The 20000-nt window shown below is 37.3% G+C and overlaps 1 protein-coding gene across 1 annotated transcript; it reads right to left on the minus strand.

Annotated features, from left to right (window-relative positions):
- Positions 1-914: 914 nt before the first annotated feature.
- LOC115231434 lies at positions 915-17098 on the minus strand. The gene is made up of 6 exons (XM_029801454.2): positions 16700-17098; positions 11800-11888; positions 7208-7394; positions 6385-6506; positions 1739-2008; positions 915-998 (listed from the first exon to the last, which is right to left on the minus strand). The coding sequence occupies exons 2-5, from the start codon at positions 11849-11851 to the stop codon at positions 1743-1745; spliced, it is 627 nt and encodes a 208-aa protein (XP_029657314.2). The 5' UTR covers positions 11852-11888; positions 16700-17098; the 3' UTR covers positions 915-998; positions 1739-1742.
- Positions 17099-20000: the final 2902 nt, after the last annotated feature.

Below are 20000 nucleotides of genomic sequence, written 5' to 3' on the forward strand. Positions count from 1 at the left end.
TTGCCTCTTTCTTTCCTTTTTACGATCCCTTTTGATCGAAAACCAACCCCCTTTTTTTTTACCCCCAAAAGAAAAGCTCTACCTTGTAATTTTTTCTGTCTGTGTGCAGCCCTGTGTGGCTAATAAAGAAACATATCTGTCTCTCTATCTGTTTATCTGCCAACCGAATGTCTATTTATAGATCTGTCTATTTACCTGTCCGTCCCCAGAGGCCAACAGCACAAGGTCCAGACCGGCAGATCCACCGACAACTTATTGTTACTTATTCATCGGGAGGCGCAATGGCCCAGTGGTTAGGGCAGCGGACTCGCGGTCATAGGATCGCGGTTTCGATTCCCAGACCGGGCGTTGTGAGTGTTTATTGAGCGAAAACACATAAAAAAGCTCCACGAGTCTCCGGCAGGGGATGGTGGTGATCCCTGCTGTACTCTTTCACCACAACTTTCTCTCACTCTTACTTCCTGTTTCTGTTGTACCTGTATTTCAAAGGGCCGGCCTTGTCCTCTCTGTGTCACGCTGAATATCCCCGAGAACTACGTTAAGGGTGCACGTGTCTGTGGAGTGCTCAGCCACTTCACGTTAATTCACCGGGCGTTGTGAGTGTTTATGAGCGAAAACACCTAAAGCTCCACGCGGCTCCGGCAGGGGATGGTGGTGATCCCTGCTGTACTCTTTCAACACAACTTTCTCTCACTCTTACTTCCTGTTTCTGTGTACCTGTATTTCAAAGGGCCGGCCTTGTCACTCTCTGTGTCACGCTGATATCCCCGAGAACTACGTTAAGGGTACACGTGTCTGTGGAGTGCTCAGCCACTTACACGTTAATTTCACACGAGCAGGCTGTTCCGTTGATTCGGATCAACCGGAACCCTCATCGTCGTAACCGACGGAGTGCTTCCATCCCATCCACTTATTCATCGATCCCTGCCGGACGAAAGACAAATGTCAAGGGGAGTAACTCAATATCATAATGCGTTCTACCCGACAGATTTTTCACCCTTTACACTTTACACTTTTACTTGCTTCAGTCACCTGACTGCGGCCATGCTGGAGCACCGCCTTCAGTCGAGCAATTGACCCCGGGACTTATTCTTTGTAAGCCCAGTACTTATCCTATCGGTCACTTTTTTGCCGAACCGCTAAGTGACGGGACGTAAACACATCAGCATCGGTTGTCAAGCAATGCTAGGGGACAAACACAGACACACACATACATACATAATTATACGACAGGCTTCTTTCAGTTTCCGTCTACCAAATCCACTCACAAGGCATTGGCGGCCCGAGCTATAGCAGAAGACACGACTTGCCCAAGATCCACACAGTGGGACTGAACCCGGAACCATGTGGTGGTTAGCAAGCTACTACCACACAGCCACTCCTGCACCTATACATATATATATACGACAGGCTTCTTTCAGTTTCCGTCTACCAAATCCACTCACAAGGCATTGGTCGGCCCGAGGCTATAGCAGAAGACACTTGCCCAAGGGCCACGCAGTGGGACTGAACCCGGAACCATGTGGTTGGTAGCAAGCTACTTACCACAAGCCACTCCTGCACCTATACATATATACCGACAGGCTTCTTTCGTTTCCGTCTACCAACCACCACTCACAAGGCATTGGTCGGCCCGAGGCTATAGCAAAGACACTTGCCCAAGGTGCCACGCAGTGGGACCGAACCCGGAACCTTGTGGTTGGTTAGCAAGCTACTTACCACACAGCCACTCCCGCACCTTGTCAATAATGTTTTGTCTTAGTAAGCTTTTTTGTAATTATATTGAACAAGAAATTATTACTGTTTAAAGGTTGTTTCGTGTTCGCTATAGTTCCTTCTGTTGTTGTATCCAAAGTGGAATTGTAGTGGTAACAACCATTTGCAGTGAATGACCATCCAACGCATTTCGTTTTGGTACAGCAATTATGTTCACAGTCATTTAGGTTATCTTCTTGTATAAGTTCACGGAAAGCTGAAGTTACATTTTTAACGTATTGGCAGGGTCTCTCTGGAATGCGAGAAAATATAGAACAAGGCATATAAAAATATAAAATGTATAATATAAGCACGTGAACAAATATATATACACACACACAAACACACACTAAAATATACGAATACACACACATATACACATATACATACCTACATACACACATATGTATATAATATATATATATATGTACACACCATATACGTATCTACATACACACACATATATATGTATATATATATATATATATATATATATATATATATATAACGGGAAACTTTATGAAAATAAACAAAAGACGAAGGCAGGTGGAATACAAACAAACAATTGTATTAGTATGGCGCTCAGGAATATAAATAATAAAACAAGTCTTTTACGTTTCGAGCCTACGCTCTCCAACAGAAAGATACACAGAAAAGAAACACGGAGAGAAACAAGGAAGAAAAAAAATGCGTGCAGAAGCTAGCGAATCAACATGGCGATATATATATATATATATATATATATATATATATATATATATATATATATATATATATATATAACTTTTAATAAAATGTTGTAGTGCGAAACAATTGTAACAAATTACCGGAGTCATTCTTGTTGCTATTTTTTGAGTATATATATATATGATATATATATAATATATATATATATATATATATATTATATATATATATATACGTACATACATACGTACACACACACACAACACACACACACAACACACACAAATATATATATATATATATACGTACATACATACACACATATATATATACTAATCATATCTGTCTGGCATGTGGAGGAGAGTGTAATTCGGCAAGAGGACTTAAACAGCATGCAAAGGTACATGAAGCCCAGTTGCAACTAAAGCCGGCTATTACCAGTAAAGGTTTTAGTTGCCAATTCTGCACAAGACACTGGGCTAAAAAGTCACATTCGACCACAGCACCAGTAACAGTTAAGCTTCGTGCAATGGCCATACTCGATAACGAGGGGGCAGCCATAATATATATATATATGTATATGTATATATATGTGTATACACACACGCGCACACATATATGCAGATATTTATTAATGTTTGATTTCATGTGGAGTTATGTATAAAAACAATTGAATAATGAATATAAAAATTACTCAAATGTTTTTATGTGGGAATACATGAATTATTACAAAGAAAAAGTTGTCAGTCACATCGATGTTTTTGCTTACCCGCCGTCATCAGGTTGTCTGGTGCGAAATTTTGTAATATGTAATGTATATAGGCAGGGGTATAATGTTGACAATGCATCTTTTTCCAGAAGATAGGGGTGTTGGTGGGTACTTCCATGAAGTTACAGGTCCTTAGTTAAAATCCCAGGTATATATATGTATGTATATATATATATATATATATATATATATAATTTAAAAATAGGATAAAATATTCATAAGAAATTATCAAGTAGTTAGCGTGAAAAACCTGATAAGAGAAAAAATCTGTAAGTTTTTTCCACTTGAATATATTTATTCATATTATATAGAGGGCATTGTTACACATAAATGCCGCACGCTAGGAGGGACTCTTAAAGTAAAAACTACCAAAATAAACATATCGTACCGAATGCAAGTCTCGAAGCAAGTCATTTAAAAACAGAATTTAGCTGCAGATCACCAGTGATTTCGTAATCAGCGCAGTGGTTGCGCTCTTTACTCATCGGTGCAAGCATGATTCAAGATTTATAATGAATGAACAAAATCAACATACCATATATATATATGTATGTAAGATCATTCACGTTTACAAATATATTTCCACGTAGGTACTTACACAAACTTGTATACATATATACATATATATGGATATATATATCCATATTTATTAGTTGATGGTATACTCTTTTACTCTTTTACATGTTTCAGTCATTTGACTGCGGCCATGCTGGAGCACCGCCTTAAGTCGAGCAAATCGACCCCGGGACTTATTCTTTTTGTAAGCCCAGTACTTATTCTATCGGTCTCTTTTGCCGAACCGCTAAGTGACGGGGTATAAGGAAATTAAGAAAACACTACGGATGTGTCTTAAGCGAAAGGATATTTGATGGTGCTCCGAAAGGAGTTAATTCGGCACACAGTTTGCTGGATCTTCAGCTACCTGTCAGGTGAAAATAGGAAAGAGACAGTGGCAAAAATAGATCGAGGAAGGTGCCGAAGGTGGAATACAAAATAAGAGTAGGTGCGATTATGAGAGCAATGATAATGGTGATGATAATAATCCTTTCTGCTGGAGGAACAAGGCCTCAAATTTGATGGGGGGGGGGGACTAGTAGATTACATCGACCCCAGTGTTTCACTGGCACTTAATTTATCGACCCCGAAAGGATGAAAGGCAAAGTCGACTTCGGAGGAATTTGAACTCAGAACGTAGCGGTAGACGAAATACCGCTAAGCATTTCACCCGGCGTTCATAATCTTATTAGCATTAGAATAACATGAACAGGATAAACTATCCATATTTTGCAGAAAAATCTGTCGGCGACTAGACTTCTCGTTGGGTCAGTTTAGCTTAATGGTAAAGCACTTGACGCGTAATCACGGGGATGTGAGTTCGAGTCTCATGGCTGGCCGCCGACAGATTTTTCTGTAAAATATGGATAGTTTATTCTGTTCATGTTATATCATTGGCATAATCCTGCGTTTGAGAATAAAATTATTTCCTTATCTGTATCTAATAATAGAATGGTAATGACGTCGTCGTCGTCACCATAGTCGACGACAACAGCAACGATGATGATGGTGATGGTGATGATGATGATGATGATAGTGATGATGGTGATGGTGATGATGATGATCGTGTTGAATAAGATAGTAGGCAGTGGCGTCGGTGGCGTCGGTGGTGATGATGTTGGGGATGATGATAATGCTGGTGCTGGCGCTAGTAATGACGATGATGATGATGATAGTAGTGGTGATGATGATGATGATGATGATGATGGCAATGATGTTAATTACAAAATAATAGAAGATGGCAATACAATTGATGCTTAAGATGATAGTGATGATAGTGGTAATGATGTTAGGAGGTAGTGAAATGTTCTTTCGCCTGAAGTGAAAGACAAGAAACTAATTGCTCTATGTCTCTTGTTACAGACGTAAGCAGTTGCCACAAACTCCTACTTCCGGTTGATACTTAGTCTTAATGTTAACCTGTAACACATTGCATTTTATCTAGCATTGTCTCCCCTGCTACTGCCCTGTTATTACAGGGGAGAAAACTCATACGGTGACATGATGCACCTACAACGTGCTGAAGGTTAAATATTAATATTTGCGAAAAATATATTTGCTCCCGTCTCTTAATGAATATTTTAGAGTATATACCGACACCTTCCTTGTTTCTTAGTGTGTTTGTAACTAAACTACTGCCGTTCGATGTACTATGGTATATTTTAGCTTAAGTCTCTTTGTGTTCTGAGTTCAAATTCCTCTATGGCCAACCTGTGGTTAGACTTAACACTCCTTTCGGTTTCATACCTACACCTGGCACAATAGGTTCCTTCAGAGGAGTCCCCTCTGTTGTAGGTACTCTTACCAAGTCTCCGATTTGAGGATAATACTCCTCCTTCCCATTCCACCAGCATCTGTGGCCCTGTAAAGAGTCAGGGACACTGGCTCATCCACTTTCTGTTTAAAAGACAAAATCGAGAGTTAAAATACTATATTCACCCTCATAAGTTTTGGCCCAACAATTTCAATAACTTCAATAAATATTTGATTCTGTTTTCGACAGAAAACATTTGATAGTTGAGTCACGGAAGCAAATCCTAAGAGGATTTGGTGCCCAATATTTCCATAATAATTTAGCCCAAATCGAGAAATCTACTCCGTTTTCCATTTCAAACACTGAAGTGAATAATCAATTAAGTCATCCAATGTGATCTTCCTTAAAGGTAATGGAAACCGATTTTAGTGAGTTTTCGCTTTTATTCCCAGTAAAATCAAAGAAATATTGACGCTCGCTGGTTGGCTGTTTTCAGTTTTGTTAGATATTCCCAACACAACTTTCTGATAAGCGGGATCAATAAACAAGGTTGTAAATCACGTCCATAGTTCAATTCAGTCCATTGCAATTCTAAAATACGGTCTTGTAAGAAAGCGGAACTTTAATAATCGAAGACTGGTAAGCGGTTCAAGTGGTAGAAGGAATAAATATCTTGCGTTATTTTGCGATTTTCCTTAAAGCTGTGAGGTCAAACGACAGAATTAAATCTGCGTCACATATGAATAAACCGAGAGTTTATATCTCTTACGCTAGAGTTCGTCACATTGATTTACTGAACGTAAAATAGATTAATTTGGGGGAATGAAACAATAAAATGAAAAACAAGATTAGATTGTAAACCTACCTTTTTTACAAAACACCAAACGCTTATCGCTGCATTGAACACATTCCATCGTGTGGTTGTTGTCCATCATGGCACATCCATTGTTCGGACAATCGCTATGAGCTATCCAGTAGGTCGTGACACTGTAACGAACATTTCACGAGAGTTTAATATATATATATATATTGGCCTGCTTGCTTAGCCAGCAGGGTGGCGTCATTCGAAGGCTAAAACAGTGCGAACGCATTGTGACCAGCGATGTGTAACAACATCTGATGGTCTGGTCGGTCACGTGATCACGTGATATATATATATGTAGTAATATATCTGTGTGTGTATCCGTATGTGTTCGTGTCTGTTTTTGTCCCATCACCACCACTTGAGAACCGGTGTCGATGGATTTACGTCCTCGTAACTGAGCGGTTCGGCCACAGACACTGACATAATAAGGCCCAGGCTTAAGAAAAAAAAACATAAAAAGGACACCTTTGATGCATAGGGTCTTAGAAGAAGGAGTGAAGGAGAGCGTGGCTCAGTTGTTACGGTATTCGGCTCACAATCGTAAGGTCGAGAGTTCGATTCTCAGAGGCGCGTTGTGTCCTTGAGCAAGACACTTTATTTCACGTTGCTCCTGTCCACTCAGCTGGCACAAAATGAGTAGTACCTGTAATTCGAAAGGGGACCAGCCTTTTCGGGGTCGATAAATTAAGTACCAGTTACGCACTGGGGTCGATGTAATCGACTTAATCCGTTTGTCTGTCCTTGTTTGTCCCCTCTGTGTTTAGCCCCTTGTGGGTAATAAAGAAACAGATATTAGATCTAGTGAAATGTCATAGATACTTACCTGTTGTTACGATTTTTTTGAAACCATTCACTAATATTTGGATGTAGGTCATCAGCCATGCTGACCATCGTGGCATCGTTCGATTCACACAACGTTATGGCCATCCCATTGTTAACCTCCAAACTGTACGTTAGCAATGAAACCGCCTGGTTTCCACTAGCATTTGATAATACGAGGAGTATGGTTGCTGTAAATATCAATGGCGATGATTCAACAACAATCTGCGATTTTGATGATGAAAGTAATATCAGTGATGACGATGATTATGATATAATGATAATAATAATAATAATAATGATAATAATAATAATAATAATAATAATAATAATAATAATAATAATAATAATAATAATAAACCAGTACTTAGAAACACATATAACATACAGAAAATTGCACTACTAGGCACTGCACACATCCTACGCAGAACACTTTCCATACAATAACCATCAGAGCATCTCAACAAATCACAGCACATACCCAAGGCACACAGAGCTGCGCTCGGTAGTGAAGTGAAAGCACGCTATAAATATAAAAATAAAACTACTGAACAATAATAATAATAATAATAATAATAATACTAATAATAATAATAATATAATAATATAATAATAATAATGATAATAATAATGATAATAATAATGATAATAATAATGATAATAATAATGATAATAATAATAATAATAAGAATAATAATGATAATAATAATGATAATAATAATGATTAATATAATAATAATAATAATATATAATAATAATAATAATAACAATAATAATAATAATAATAGTAATAATAGTAATAATAATAATAATAATAATAAATAATAATAATTAATAAGAATAATAATAAGAATAATATAATAATAAGAATAGTAATAATAATAATAATTAATAATAATAATAATAATAATAATAATATAATAATAACAATAATAATAATAATAATAAATAATAATAATAATAATAACAATAAAATAATAATAAGAATAATAATAATAAAATAATAATAATTAATAATAATAATATAATAATAATAGTAGTATAAGTAATAATAATATAATAATCATAATAATAATATCACTTCGGTAATATAATAAAATAATAATTTCTTAATCATTATAATATAAAAATAGTAATAAATACTTACATCATAATAATAAATAATAATAAATAATAATCATCTGTAATAATAATAATAAAATAAGAATAGTAATAATAATAATAATCTAATAATAATAATATCTTGGCTGATATTTTTTGTTATGATGTCTGGTGTTTTGTCACCTTTGATGGCGAACTGCTCTCTCACTCAATAATAATAATAATTAATGATCATAATAATGATAATAATAATAATAATAAGAATAAGGGATGAAAAATGATGTAGAGCCAAAATGTCGATATGCAACGATGAGATTGAAACAGTGGACCACCTAATCTCTGGGTGTAAGGTTTTAGCACCTGTAGAGTACAAATCAAATCATGACAGAGTTGGTCAATACCTATACTGGATAATGTGTCGGCATTATAAAATCAAAACTGCTGACAGATGGTAGAAGAACCACCCTGAGGCTGTAACTAAGGGAGAAAATGTAACTATTCTTCGGGACTTCCCAGTATGTACAGACCGGACCATCAAAGCAAATAAACAAGATATTGTTGTGAAAGACCAAAACAATAAAGTCTGTTTATTGATTGACATGAGGAGCATACCCTGTGACCATAGTAACTCTGGCGAAAGAATTTGATAAGCTCAGAAAATATAAAGATTTGCTAATCGACCAGAAGAAAATTCCAACTGGGCCCGCCACCTGCAAGGTCATGTGCTGTTTATCTTGATATGAGATCACCGTGTCGCGCACACATGGTTGTGATGAATGTGCGTAGTGTACCCTCATCAGATGGGTAGTCATGATGGGTATACTGGGCTTCGTATATTTTACCTCAGTGTCACTTTGATGGCATGCCCTGCGCTCTCTCACTCAATAATAATAATAATAATAATAATAATAATAATAATAATAATAATAATAATAATAATAATAATAAACAAACATAATTTTCGTATGTTTTTTTTTAGGAATTCACTAGTACAACGCTAAGTACAAAACCAAATATATGGCACCCTAGGCATAACACCAACATGAACTTCCAACCTGTTGTCTCGGTGAGACTTGGAGCCAGCTTGTGCAAATGTAACGCAAAAGTCAAACATATAATAATAAAATATAATATACTAATAATAATAAAATAATAATAATAATAATAATAATAATAATAATATAATAATGATAGGGATGTCAGAAACACCTAGACAATATCCCTGGAAAACCATGTCTCAAGGAAATCCAAAAGATTGTGCTAACAAGTACTGCCCACATCCTTAGAAAAACCCTATCAATGTAAATGTTTGTGTTTGCATTACATGGAGATATATCTCTACTTCCCCGCCCCAAGCTTTCAGCTGTATTTCAACAACTCTTAACCTTCACTTGCCCTAGGGCGCTGGGTGTGCCCCGGCAGGTGATTGCATCAAACATGCAGATTAAAAGTAAATGACAATGATAATAATAATAATATAATAATGATAATGATAATAATAATAATAATAATAATATAATATAATATATAATATAATAATAATAATATAATAATAATAATAATAATAATAATACTAAAATAATATAATAATAATAATAATTCTTTTATAATAATAATAATAATAATAATAATAATAATAATAATAATAATAAAGATGAAAAAGAAATGAAATCACTCTGTGCATGAGAAAGCTGATGATGTAAATAACGAAGGTAATTTAGCTGGACAAATGACAATAAATGTCGAAGAAGAACAATGAAGAGGAGAATATTCAAGAAATGCTGCGAGGTATAATGTTTGGTGTGAACAATGAAATGCAACCAAATGTAATGGACAGAGAAAAAGTAAGGAGAGTCACAGGCAAAATGGTGTTTTGAGTTTGGTCAAAATAAAGAAAATTAGCGAAATAAACCAGCTAATGATGGCTGCCGCAAATGTTGAAGCTGACATAGAAGAATACAAGCGGAAGACTGTTCAAGAAAAGAAAGGACAGGAAAAGAAAGAATCCAACTGGAGGCAGAGAGTACAAAGGAAGTTGGAAAAGACACGAGAAGAACTGAGGAAATGAAATGGGACAATGAGAGGAGAGCTCAAGAATGAGGTAGTAATCAGAAAATTGAATGGACAGTACAGGTTAGAAGAAACGGTAAAACAAACAGTATATGAAGTGTTAGAAAGGGTGATGACGTTAAAGGTCAAATTGAAAAGATATGATGCAATATGCAAAGGTTTTGAACAGAATAGATTGTTTTAATCAAATAGAAGGCGTGTTTTTGAGGAAATAAAGGAGGAATAACATCAGGAAGTAATTCTTGATGCGGAAGAAAGTAAAGTATTCTGGGTAGAACTTTGCAACCGGCCAGTGAGACATGAAAAAGTGCAGAGTGGCTAACACAGGTGTAGAGACAAAATGGACGTCAGAATTGATATGCATTTAGTGAAACTGAAATTTAAAAATTACCAAATTGAAAAGGACTCGGATGAAGTACAAGATTATTGGCTGAAAAACTTTATACAGCGGTGGTGCCCCAGCATGGCCGCGGCCTTCGGGCCAAAACATTTTTCAGGATTTAAGGATTTAAGTTGCATGAAAGGACCGCTGCACAACTTTATGAATGTTGTTACGTCACAAAGACCACTTGAAATGTAAATTGGTGCCAAATTTTCGACTTATAACCTCTTCATCGCTTATGTTGAACAGAAAAGATGCAGGTATCAAAGTAGGGTAACTAAAGGCTTGTTATAAGTCTTTACAGGCTGGTGATCTTAGAATGACTAACATTCGCTTAGTAATTGACAAACAGTTGGCAATGGAATGCAAACTTTGGTAACTATTAGACCAAGCTCTTTGAAACCGCGAGCAGGGCACGCTGTAGTGGGCGCCATTTTGTTTGGTTATACCTCTGGAGACACAAAATGGGCGGTCAAATGGTTTTTGTGTTTATGTCAACCGTAAACACAAAACCACGTAACCTATTTCTTTACTACTCACAAGGGGCTAAACACAGATAGGACAAACAAGGACAGACAAAGGGATTAAGTCGATTATATCGACCCCAGTGCGTAACTGGTACTTATTTAATCGACCCCGAAAGGATGAAAGGCAAAGTCGACCTCGGCGGAATTTGAACTCACAACGTAACAGCAGACGAAATACGGCTACGCATTTCGCCCGGCGTGCTAACGTTTCTGCCAGCTCGCCGCCCCCGTAACCACGTAACCGCCCCCGCTTTGTGACTTTCAGGGGTCTAGTCAAACAAGATCACTCCCGTTAGAGCGACCTTGTAGGGTTCAAATTGTTAAACATCTACTTTCTCGCACAATAGCATGTTCCACAATCACAGCGTACGACAGACGCATTCCTAACATGGCGCAAAGCTAATATTAAACCATTTAAACAGGTGAATAATTTATCAAAGTTCTGTAGTGTCAAATTATACCAAGAGGAAGAAATAAGATGTAAATTTGAAACACCGTCGACATAGTTTGACTTACCAGATAGAACACGGAACGTGTAAGCAAGACATTTTCCTGAAGTAACGACCATCCTGCTTTATAAAATAACCACGACGAAATTAGTTTATCTGTAACGACGAAAGAAACACATTGAAGGGTTATCAATAGTAACATAGCAAGAATGGAATTCAATTGTCTAATAGAATAACGTGAGAGAGAATTATTGAAAAAAAAAAAAAAAAGAAAAGAAAAAAAAAGGTATTTTTATAATCAGTATACTGATATTAAATAAAGTAATTTAAATGTATATAGTCGAATGACACGCAAACCACCTCCTGAAAATTGCTCTTTAATATAGGATTGAAACCTATTTACAGAATGTGGAGATCGTAAAAGTCTCCTTGGCATACAGATCAAACGAAATAATTGGATACAATGTTTCCACTTCTAGGTCCAATCAAGAACGCAACCGATATAAGACGATACACACGTAATCGCTCTTCGCACATATGTACACACACACACACACACACACATACACAAACCGTACACAGGCACACACGTTTTACCCACACACGCACATACACATGTATATATATATATATGTGGTATATACATTTTTATGTATACTATTTATTTATAAGCACATACGCACGTATATGTGTACATAGCATACACTTGTCAATATGTATTGTTTTTATCGATAAATTTATAGCATGTTGCTAATTACCTATTTTGTTCAGTTATATATTTTAGCAGTTTCCTATTGAAAATTGACTTTACTCTATGTTAACCACTTAACCCATCGCTACACTTCATGTGTTTACAAAACTATTGGTTTTTTTTGCTTTAACACAATCTACTTTTTATAAATGACAATGACACAGCAGCCATGCCGTAGTTGACTTTGTTTAATAGCTTCTTAAACAACAATTGATGCAAGTTCATCATAAAGTTGTACCTGTCTATTCGGAACGTCCTGTCACCTGGATTTTCTTTTGAGAGGTCTGGGGTTAGATAGGTGGGACGAACCATAACATCATTTGTAGGAACAATGTTGTGGTAATAATTCAAGCTAGGACTTCTCTGTACCTCTACGACTCCTCCACATATGAATGTAAAATAACAACTATCCATTTGACGTTAGCATGGTGGAGCTGAGGCACAGAAACCAGATACACTAACAAGCAAATAACACCGGCCAGTGGGATGTACAGTGATGATGGCTCACTGTCGTGCGTCACCACCAGTATGGCGGTTGACTTACTCAGTGCCCAGGTTTAAAATCACGCTCTGTTTCTTGGGTGGTGTTATCAAATTTCACTCTGTTGCCTGTATTCGGAACATATCCTTAGCTTGAAAATAAATCAGTTGGTCCAAGACTTCTATTTCAGTAACCTACGTGTCGCGTATTGCTCTTGTAACAAAACAGTTTATTTATTTATTTTTATCTTTGAGGGAGAAGAAACCTTATTTTCACATGTCAGTTTTTATTAGTCTATGAAATGCTTGGTTATTTACACGTTAATTCAAGAGCAAGTAGTTGAGTTAGCCCAACACCTGAACCCACATTGTTGAACGATCATTTAAATTTCACGATTACATCTCGTACGGATGTAAATTATCTATAAAAAGTAGAACTGATTTTCCTGCTTCTACAATACTTTTTCAGTATCTCCTGTAAGTACGGTTTTCATATCCACAAAAAGTATTTGAGAAGAATTGATATCAACAAAAGAAGAAGCACTGAAAAAAAAAAAAAAATCCTAGCAAAAACTCAAATGATGCGAAGATTTGAGAAAATAAACAATTTTAACGATCAAAATAAGCTGTTTACACCCAATGCCGATAGCTTTTGGATCTTTGGTTTCATTATTCTTTGAGAGTAGGTAAGTAATACCTATTTCTTTACTACCCACAAGGGGCCAAACACAGAGGGGACAAACAAGGACAGACAAACGGATGAAGTCGATTACATCGACCCCAGTGCGTAACTGGTACTTAATTTATCGACCCCGAAAGGATGAAAGGCAAAGTCGACCTCGGCGGAATTTGAACTCAGAACGTAACGACAGACGAAATACCGCAAAGCATTTCGCCCGGCATGCTAACGATTCTGCCAGCTCGCCGCCTAGGTAAGTAATACCATTTGCTAACCAGTCAGGTGTTTTCTTAGGATTTTGACCCCTTAGAAGCTTCCGAGTAATGAAAAACCTTCATGCTGATTTTGGTACAGATTGATCCTGCGGTTTGGCCGTGCATAGAGGAAACACACACGCACATACACACATATACACACACACATACACACAGTGAATTTTATAATATGTCAGATTGACATTATTTTTTTTTGTATATGTTTATAATTCAGGATAGCCACCGTTTGATTTTGCTGTAGTCCTTAACCTTTTCATAGCTGGAGCGCATGACTTTTCATGTTTAAATGATGGGTAAGGTAAAATGCCGCACCCGGAACACAATTATTTAGTGATTCTACGAAGCATTTTAAAAGCTGCTCAGTTGAGTCGTAACAGAACTAAAACCAACCTCTATGAAATACACACACATAAACATAAATGACAAACAGCAGTCAGGGATTATAATGGCTGTGCAAGAGCATACAGAAGATGACATTAGTATAAGCAGTGTCTAGGACAAGTACGCTAGTTGCAATGGTTCGTTTATTTCGCGTCACTGTCTTATTTACAGTTAGATAGGATAAAGTTTAATAATTAAATACCTTGGCTACGGCTACAACGGAGCGCAAAGATGCTATCGTTTGCGGATCTTACGAGGCAACATGGATCTCCCTACCGGTTGTATGCCCCCCGCTGACCGCTAACCACTGACCTCCACACACAGCCTTAACCCATTTCTGTTGATTGTACGTTGACCCATCTACTCAGCCCTCCCCTTCCATGCAGTGTCTAAATTCTAACAAAGTGGTATTGCTGATTTGAAAGCCAGCGCTTATTTTTATTATTATTGTTCCTATCATTTGTGTAATTAGACACAGGGAACCAGCATTTTAAAGAATTTGGCAATCTAGAATAGATAGGGTCAACGCTATACGATATGAAAAGCAGGTGATCGCCTAGGGCGCTAAAATCGAAGGGCATCTCACAAATACTGAATAACTTACTTAAAATTTCGTAATCTAACTAAAACACACGAAAACTTCGTAATAAACGGAGTAGGTGAGATCGTGACCAGTAGAACAGAGGGCGGAGTGCAGGAGACGAAGGGACCATATAGTATTATCATGTGTCACACGGTTCGGCACGAAAACATTTCAAATATCACAGTCAGTAGATTTCCATGGTGATTTTCTTCATCATAATTATAAATTTTCGACTGCGTTTTTCTTTTCAGCTACAGTAAAAGTGTTCATGATTAAAAGGTGTTTGAAAAACTGGAGAAAAATTGTGGGGCTGGTGTGAAATTAACAGCGGACCTTGAAGCAATCCAGAGAAGATTCACAAAGAAGATCGTCTCTTTGCAACAGCTCAGCTACTGGGAAAGGTTGAAACAGCTAAGACTCTACTCCCTGGAGAGAAGACGAGAGAGGTATGCAGTGATATATATCTGGAAGATCCTGGAAGGAATGGTGCCAAATTTTGGTGGAGAAGGGCGTCAACATTGTAGGAATGAGAGAAGGGGGTACACAGTGTAGAGCTTGGAGAAGAGGACGGACAGTGCAGGAATGAGAGAAGAGGATGTACATTGTAGGGATGGGAAGAGAAGGTGAACAAATCATAGGGCTGAGAGAAAAGGGTACTCCAACGTACGGTTTGGAGAAATGGGCTCACAATTATGTGATTGTCCTTGGGAGCCGAATATCCTGGTACCTGGGTATTAAGATATTTATTTCATCCAGAAATACTTAGAGAAAAAAGGTGTTATGTTTTAAAAGATAGGGTTATGGGAGTTTGTGATGTTCATTACTTTCTCGTGGAGATTATCAATATTGGTTTCAAATCTTAGCACAAGGCCAGCAATTTCGTGGGACGGGATAACACGATCACATCGACCCCCAGTACTTGACTGGTGTTAGACTGGTTCTTATTTTATTAAGACCAAAAGGAATGAAAGGCAAAGTCGACCCCGGTGGCATTTGAACTTAAGGACGGACGAAATGCTGCGAAGCATTCCACCTGGTGTGCTAACGATTCTGCCAGTTTGCCACTATTCAAATATAACTAAAATTGGTTTCCAATTCTGGCATCAACGCCAGAAATTTCATGGAATGGGGTAACTCGATTGCATCGACCCAAGTGTTCTACTAGTACTTATTTTATCGACCCCGAAAGAGATGAACGACAAAGTCGACCCCGGCGGAATTTGAACTCTGAACGTAACGACGGACGAAATGCCGCTAAGCATTTCGCCAGGTGCGGAAACGATTCTACCAGATTCACCATCTTGGAGATGAATAAATATTGAAACAGTGAAGCGTAAATGATTTTCTGAGAATAGAAAAATATAATTATATGAAAAGGTCTGTAGCATAGGCGCAGGAGTGGCTGTGTGGTAAGTAGCTTGCTTACTAACTACATGGTTCCGGGTTCAGTCCCACTGCATGGCACTTGGGCAAGTGTCTTCTACTATAGTCTCGGGCTGACCAAAGCCTTGTGAGTGGATTTGGTAGACGGAAACTGAAAGAAGCCTGTCGTATATATGTATATATATATATGTATGTGTTTGTTTGTCTGTGTTTGTTCCCCAACATCGCTTGACAACCGATGCTGGTGTGTTTATGTCCCCGTAACTTAGCGGTTCTGCAAAGGAGACCGATAGAATAAGTACTAGGCTTACAAAGAATAAGTCCTGGGCTCGATTTGCTCGACTAAAATGCGGTACTCCAGCATGATCGCACTCAAATGACTGAAACAAGTAAAAGAGTAAAAGAGTATGGTAAAAAACATAACAAAATCCTTACCTCCGTGAATAACTGTAGTTCTCTCCTTTTCATCACAAGCTATGCATCCGCAATTTGTTGCTGCTGTTGTTGTTATTGTTGCCACTTACTATTATTATTATTTTATATTATTATTATTATTATTATTATTATTATTATTATTATTATTATCGTTGTTGTTTGTTGTTTTGATGTTCGTGTCGTTAATATTTTCGTTGCTTACATTTGCAACGTTCGCGGAAAGTTGTTAGAGACGACTCGCTTAGCACGATATATTTATCAAACGCTTTCCAGTGAGTTATTAGTAACCATTACAACCACACACACACACACACACACACACACACGCACATTCATACGTGTACATGTGTTTATGTGTATGTATGAGTATTGTTTGCATATGCGTGTATGTGAATGTGTGAACGTGTGTGGTGTGTGTGTGTGTGTGTGTGTGTATGGTGGTGGTGATACGTGAGCGTGCTTGGCAACGCTTTCACATAAGTGAAAACCTTATGCATCACTGTCAATACTAGAAACAGTCACAGCTCAGGTGAGAGACCTTGTATTTCTTTCTTTCTTTCTTTCTTTCTCTCGTCAGTTTCCTCTTTTCTATTCGATTCTAGGATAATCAATAAAATAATAGAAGCAGCATCAGCCGTATCAGCCGCATCAGCCGCATCAGCCGCACAATAACAAACAAAATAGCAACAATTACGATTATTACGAAAGGTGGTTATTAAAACATAAATAAAGTTTCTTACGTCAATTCGACGGAGAGAGTTACTGACCCGGCTAATTAGGCTTACAGGACAAATAACCGAAACGGGTCTGTAGCATGTATTCTATCAACAGCGTAGCATAGAGCTGTATGTAAAATATTTTAACTGTCAATGACACAGTCCACCGAGTTTTAAAAATATTTTACAGAGGGTACCAGTTTGTCATTCGGCACAGATTTTGATTCCGTCCATAACAAATGTCTGTCTGTCTTTCTGTCTGCCTATTTCCCCTCCCTGCCTCTGCCCCTCTGTATCTTTCTTTCGCTCTCTACCTGTCTCGATATATGCGTGATATATATGTATGTATGTATGTATGTATGTATGTATGTATGTATGTATGTATGTATGTAGCACGGGTACGCAGAAATTCCGGGGTGGTGTCCGGCGTGCTGAAAGACCACTGGGAGTGAGGCGCCCCTCAGCTTTTGTTAAAGCATGCCTCTAGGAGAAGGTCACTCTGATATAAAACCAGATATGCAGGGAATGGCATTGGACATTTTGGGATCTTTGGTTTGTGCTAGAGATCACGGCGCTCCCACATCCCTGAGCCTGCGACTCATATTGGCACCAGGCATCTTGGTCTGGCTTGTCTCTAGATAATGTCAATAAAGTGGAGAGGGTCTATGAGGTTTTGTGCAAGCCTTATTGGACCTAAAACTCTGTACAGGCATTGCAGACCTCTATCTATAAAATTTGTGAATGGGGAAAGCTTGGTCTGCAATGTTTGCAGTAGTGTATGCTTGTCAAGAGCAGGGCTCATTAGCCACCAACGGAGCCGCAAATGCAAAATATAAGTTAGTCCTAGAGCGCACAATGTTCCTGAAGGTCGGCCATCATGTATGCATGTATCTACCTGGTCACTGGTGGTGGCGTAACACACCATACTAATCATATCTGTCGGGCATGTGGAAGAGAGTGTAATTCGACAGGAGGACGTAAACGAAATGCAAAGGTACATGAAGCCCAGTTACAACTACAGCCGGCTATTACCAGTAACAGTTTTAGTTGCCAATTCTGTACAAGACATTGTAGATCTTTAGCTGGGCTAAAAAGTCACATTCGATTACAGCACCAGTAACAGTTAAGCTTCGTGCAATGGCCATGGCCATACTCGATAACGAGGGGGCAGCCATCATGTATCTATCCATTATATATATGATATATGATATATATATATACATGTATAATATATATATATATATATATATATATATATATATATATATATATATATATCTATATATATTATATATATATATATATATATATATATATACACACATATATATATATACACATATATATATAGTGAGAATTTACAAAAAAAAAACGAAGACGGGTGTGTAAACAACAAACAGATGTATTAGTTTAACGCTCGGGAAGTGAGAAAGTCTTTTACGTTTCGAGCCTACGCATTTCGACAGAAAGGAACAGGGGGAAAAATGTTTAGTGCGAGCGATCTATCATGGTGAATAATATATATATATATATATATATATATATATATATGTATGTATTTATCGCAGGAGTGGCTGTGTGATAAGTAACTTGCTTGCCAACCAAATGGTTCCGGGTTAAGTCCCACTGCGTGGCACCTTAGGCAGGCGTCTTCTACTATAGCCTCGAGCCGACCAAAGCCTTGTGAGTGGATTTGGCAGACTGAAACTGAAAGAAGCCCGTCGTACACACACACACACACACACACACACACACACACACACCACACACACACATAATTATATTAAGGAAGCAAGGGCAAAAACGACCTCTCTCCAGCATTTTTGAAGTGGTGATACCTTAAAAAAACTACCAAAAACTCCAGATAAATATACACATGGCTGAAAGCGGGCTAGTGAAAGAAAACGAAAAAGACCTCTTGTTCCTTTAATATAATTATGTACATATGTACATTATTATTAATTTAATGTATAAATTGCCTATAAAAAATATATATAGCATGTTGACTACTTGATAAAAATCCTTAACGTGATTTTAATCCTTATATATATCTATATATATAAAGCTGAAGTTGTCTGTGTGTGTGTGGAAGGTTTGGTAGCCTTCAACTAACACTATCTCCTCCGAGACCCTGCGGCGCAAGTTGATCAAAATTGAGCGAATGATAGAAGAAGGCTTGCTCCTCATTCGGTAGAAGAAAAAAATCAAATCGGACCATGTTAAGACCAAAAATGATTTACATCAAAAAGGTGCTTTTTTTCTATGAAAATCCCTACTTTTTACAATTTTTTGACTACTGTGTCGCCATTTTTCGGTGTATTTCAATCAGAAAAATGTTCACTTAAAGAGAATAACAAGCTACATAATGCAAAATGTTTACTTTTCAAAAATTCCATTTCTAAAAAAGGTCGAAAATAATTTTTTTGTGATGTCATTGGTTTTGAGCGAACGACGGATCAGCTGATCCAATGCAGAGGAGTAATGTTCGCCGTGTCAATGCACTACTTTTCAAGGTTGTCAACTGCTACAGCATTGAGTACAATTCAGCAATTTCAATCGATTTTTTGTGAGAAAAACTAATTGCA

Source organism: Octopus sinensis, unplaced genomic scaffold, assembly GCF_006345805.1.
Source record: "Octopus sinensis unplaced genomic scaffold, ASM634580v1 Contig18493, whole genome shotgun sequence".
NCBI lineage: Eukaryota > Metazoa > Mollusca > Cephalopoda > Octopoda > Octopodidae > Octopus > Octopus sinensis.

Coding starts and splice junctions, on each gene's coding strand:
- LOC115231434 (XM_029801454.2), bottom strand. CDS start 11,851: ATGGTCGTTACTTCAGGAAAATGTCTTGCTTACACGTTCCGTGTTCTA. Junction 7,395..11,799: donor CACGTTCCGTGTTCTATCTG/GTAAGTCAAACT, acceptor TGATATTTACAG/CAACCATACTCCTCGTATTA. Junction 2,009..6,384: donor TTTGGTGTTTTGTAAAAAAG/GTAGGTTTACAA, acceptor CTCGCATTCCAG/AGAGACCCTGCCAATACGTT.